The sequence below is a fragment of the Arachis ipaensis genome, chromosome B01, assembly GCF_000816755.2.
Source record: "Arachis ipaensis cultivar K30076 chromosome B01, Araip1.1, whole genome shotgun sequence".
Classification (NCBI taxonomy): Eukaryota; Viridiplantae; Streptophyta; class Magnoliopsida; order Fabales; family Fabaceae; genus Arachis; species Arachis ipaensis.
The window spans coordinates 1880450-1882040 of record NC_029785.2 but is presented as its reverse complement, the minus strand read 5'-3'; the positions used below and the strand labels follow the sequence as shown (position 1 = coordinate 1882040).

At 29.0% G+C, this 1591-nt stretch overlaps 1 protein-coding gene across 1 annotated transcript in view; it reads left to right on the top strand.

Moving 5' to 3' along the window:
* Positions 554-1591, top strand: part of LOC107644200 (cysteine-rich receptor-like protein kinase 2) — a 10978-nt gene continuing 9940 nt past the window's right edge. The window contains exons 1-2 of the mRNA XM_016348017.2: positions 554-705; positions 1350-1579. Coding sequence (XP_016203503.1) covers positions 554-705; positions 1350-1579 — 382 coding nt within the window. The remainder of the gene's footprint in view (positions 706-1349; positions 1580-1591) is intronic.

Genomic DNA, 1591 nt, shown 5'->3' with positions numbered 1-1591 from the left:
TAATTTTTTACGTACACATATATACATAACATCATTATTTTTTTAACATTACTCAACATATTTATCAAAAAAAAAAAAACATTTTTCTAACAATTTAATTATATTTTTATAAAAGATTATTATAATTATGACCTAATTAAATACACATATAAAATTATTTTACACTCACAATCTATCAAAATTATATATATATATGTTCACATACACATACAAATAGAAACAACCATGAAACCATATTCCATATCCCACTCAAATTCTAAGTACTCTTATTGCATAAACATTAAAAAAAAAAATAGTAATAATGTTGAAATCATCACCATTATCACTACTCAAGGTCCTGGCCTTGATCTTCAAATTTTGGTCATGGTGGACCTTATTATTATTAATGTTCGAAGGAGCCCTAGGAGACCCTCAAATCAATTCACTAATCAAGGCTTGCGGAAAGCTGGGCCCAACCAGGTCGATCAACTTCAAGAAGATTCTAAATGCAACATTGGAAGACCTCAGAAACCAAAGCACAAGAAAGAACTACTTTGGCACTTCACATAATGTTATGGGAGATGACACTATATATGGCATGTTCCAATGTAGAAGATACCTTTCTAACACCGATTGCGCCGCCTGCGTCGCCGCTGCCACTGCAGATATCCTTAGTTGCTCCGGTGGGATTAGTTCCCATCTAGTATACGATGGGTGCTCCCTCAGGTATTCGTATATATATACCACCCCACGTACACATCCATTTTATCATTCTTCTACAAAACTCGTATTATAAACAACAAATAAGAAATATTAGTTATATGCGATGTTAGACATATAATTATTTATATTGTCTTCGATTCTATCAGTTTAAACTTTTAAAAAGAATAGTATCATAATATGATATCATTCTAATTCTAAAAGATATAGAATTCGATTCTTAGTGAATTCTAAAAAAAAAAAAAATAGTATAAGACAAATAAAAAAATATTATAAAAAAAATTAAGTAAACAAAAAAAAATTATTACTTAAAAATTATTAAAAATATAACCATTCATATTGTTTCTTCTTATCAATTAAAATTTTTACATTCATATTTAATCTTTGTACTGATAAAATAATGTCCAAAAATACTAACTAAAAATTATTGGTTCAAAGAGTTTTTCTAATTTACTGTTGATTACTAAGTTGGTTGATCAATCAAATTTAAAAATAAGAGGAGTTAATAATTGAAAAACAAGCCCATCAAGTCTTTTATTAATAATACCAATCATGTCATGTATATACATTCCGAAACTTTCTGCCGACAATAGTTAAATTAAGGTCAGATTAAGATGAATTATTTAATATAGAGTTGAAATTGTTTTTAGATATGGACCATTCAGCTTCTTCACTGAGGCCATTCGTGGTGTCAATGGTATTCTTTGTGGAAATCAAACTTCAAAGGGAGAAACCAATAAGGATGATTTTAGTGAGGAAGTAAAACAAGTGCTAAACAAGCTACAAATAGCAACACCCAAAATCCCTAATTACTATGCAGCAACAAAGACACAATCAATCTATGCTATTGCACAATGTGTTGAAACTGTTTCAGCAAATAGTTGTCATGATT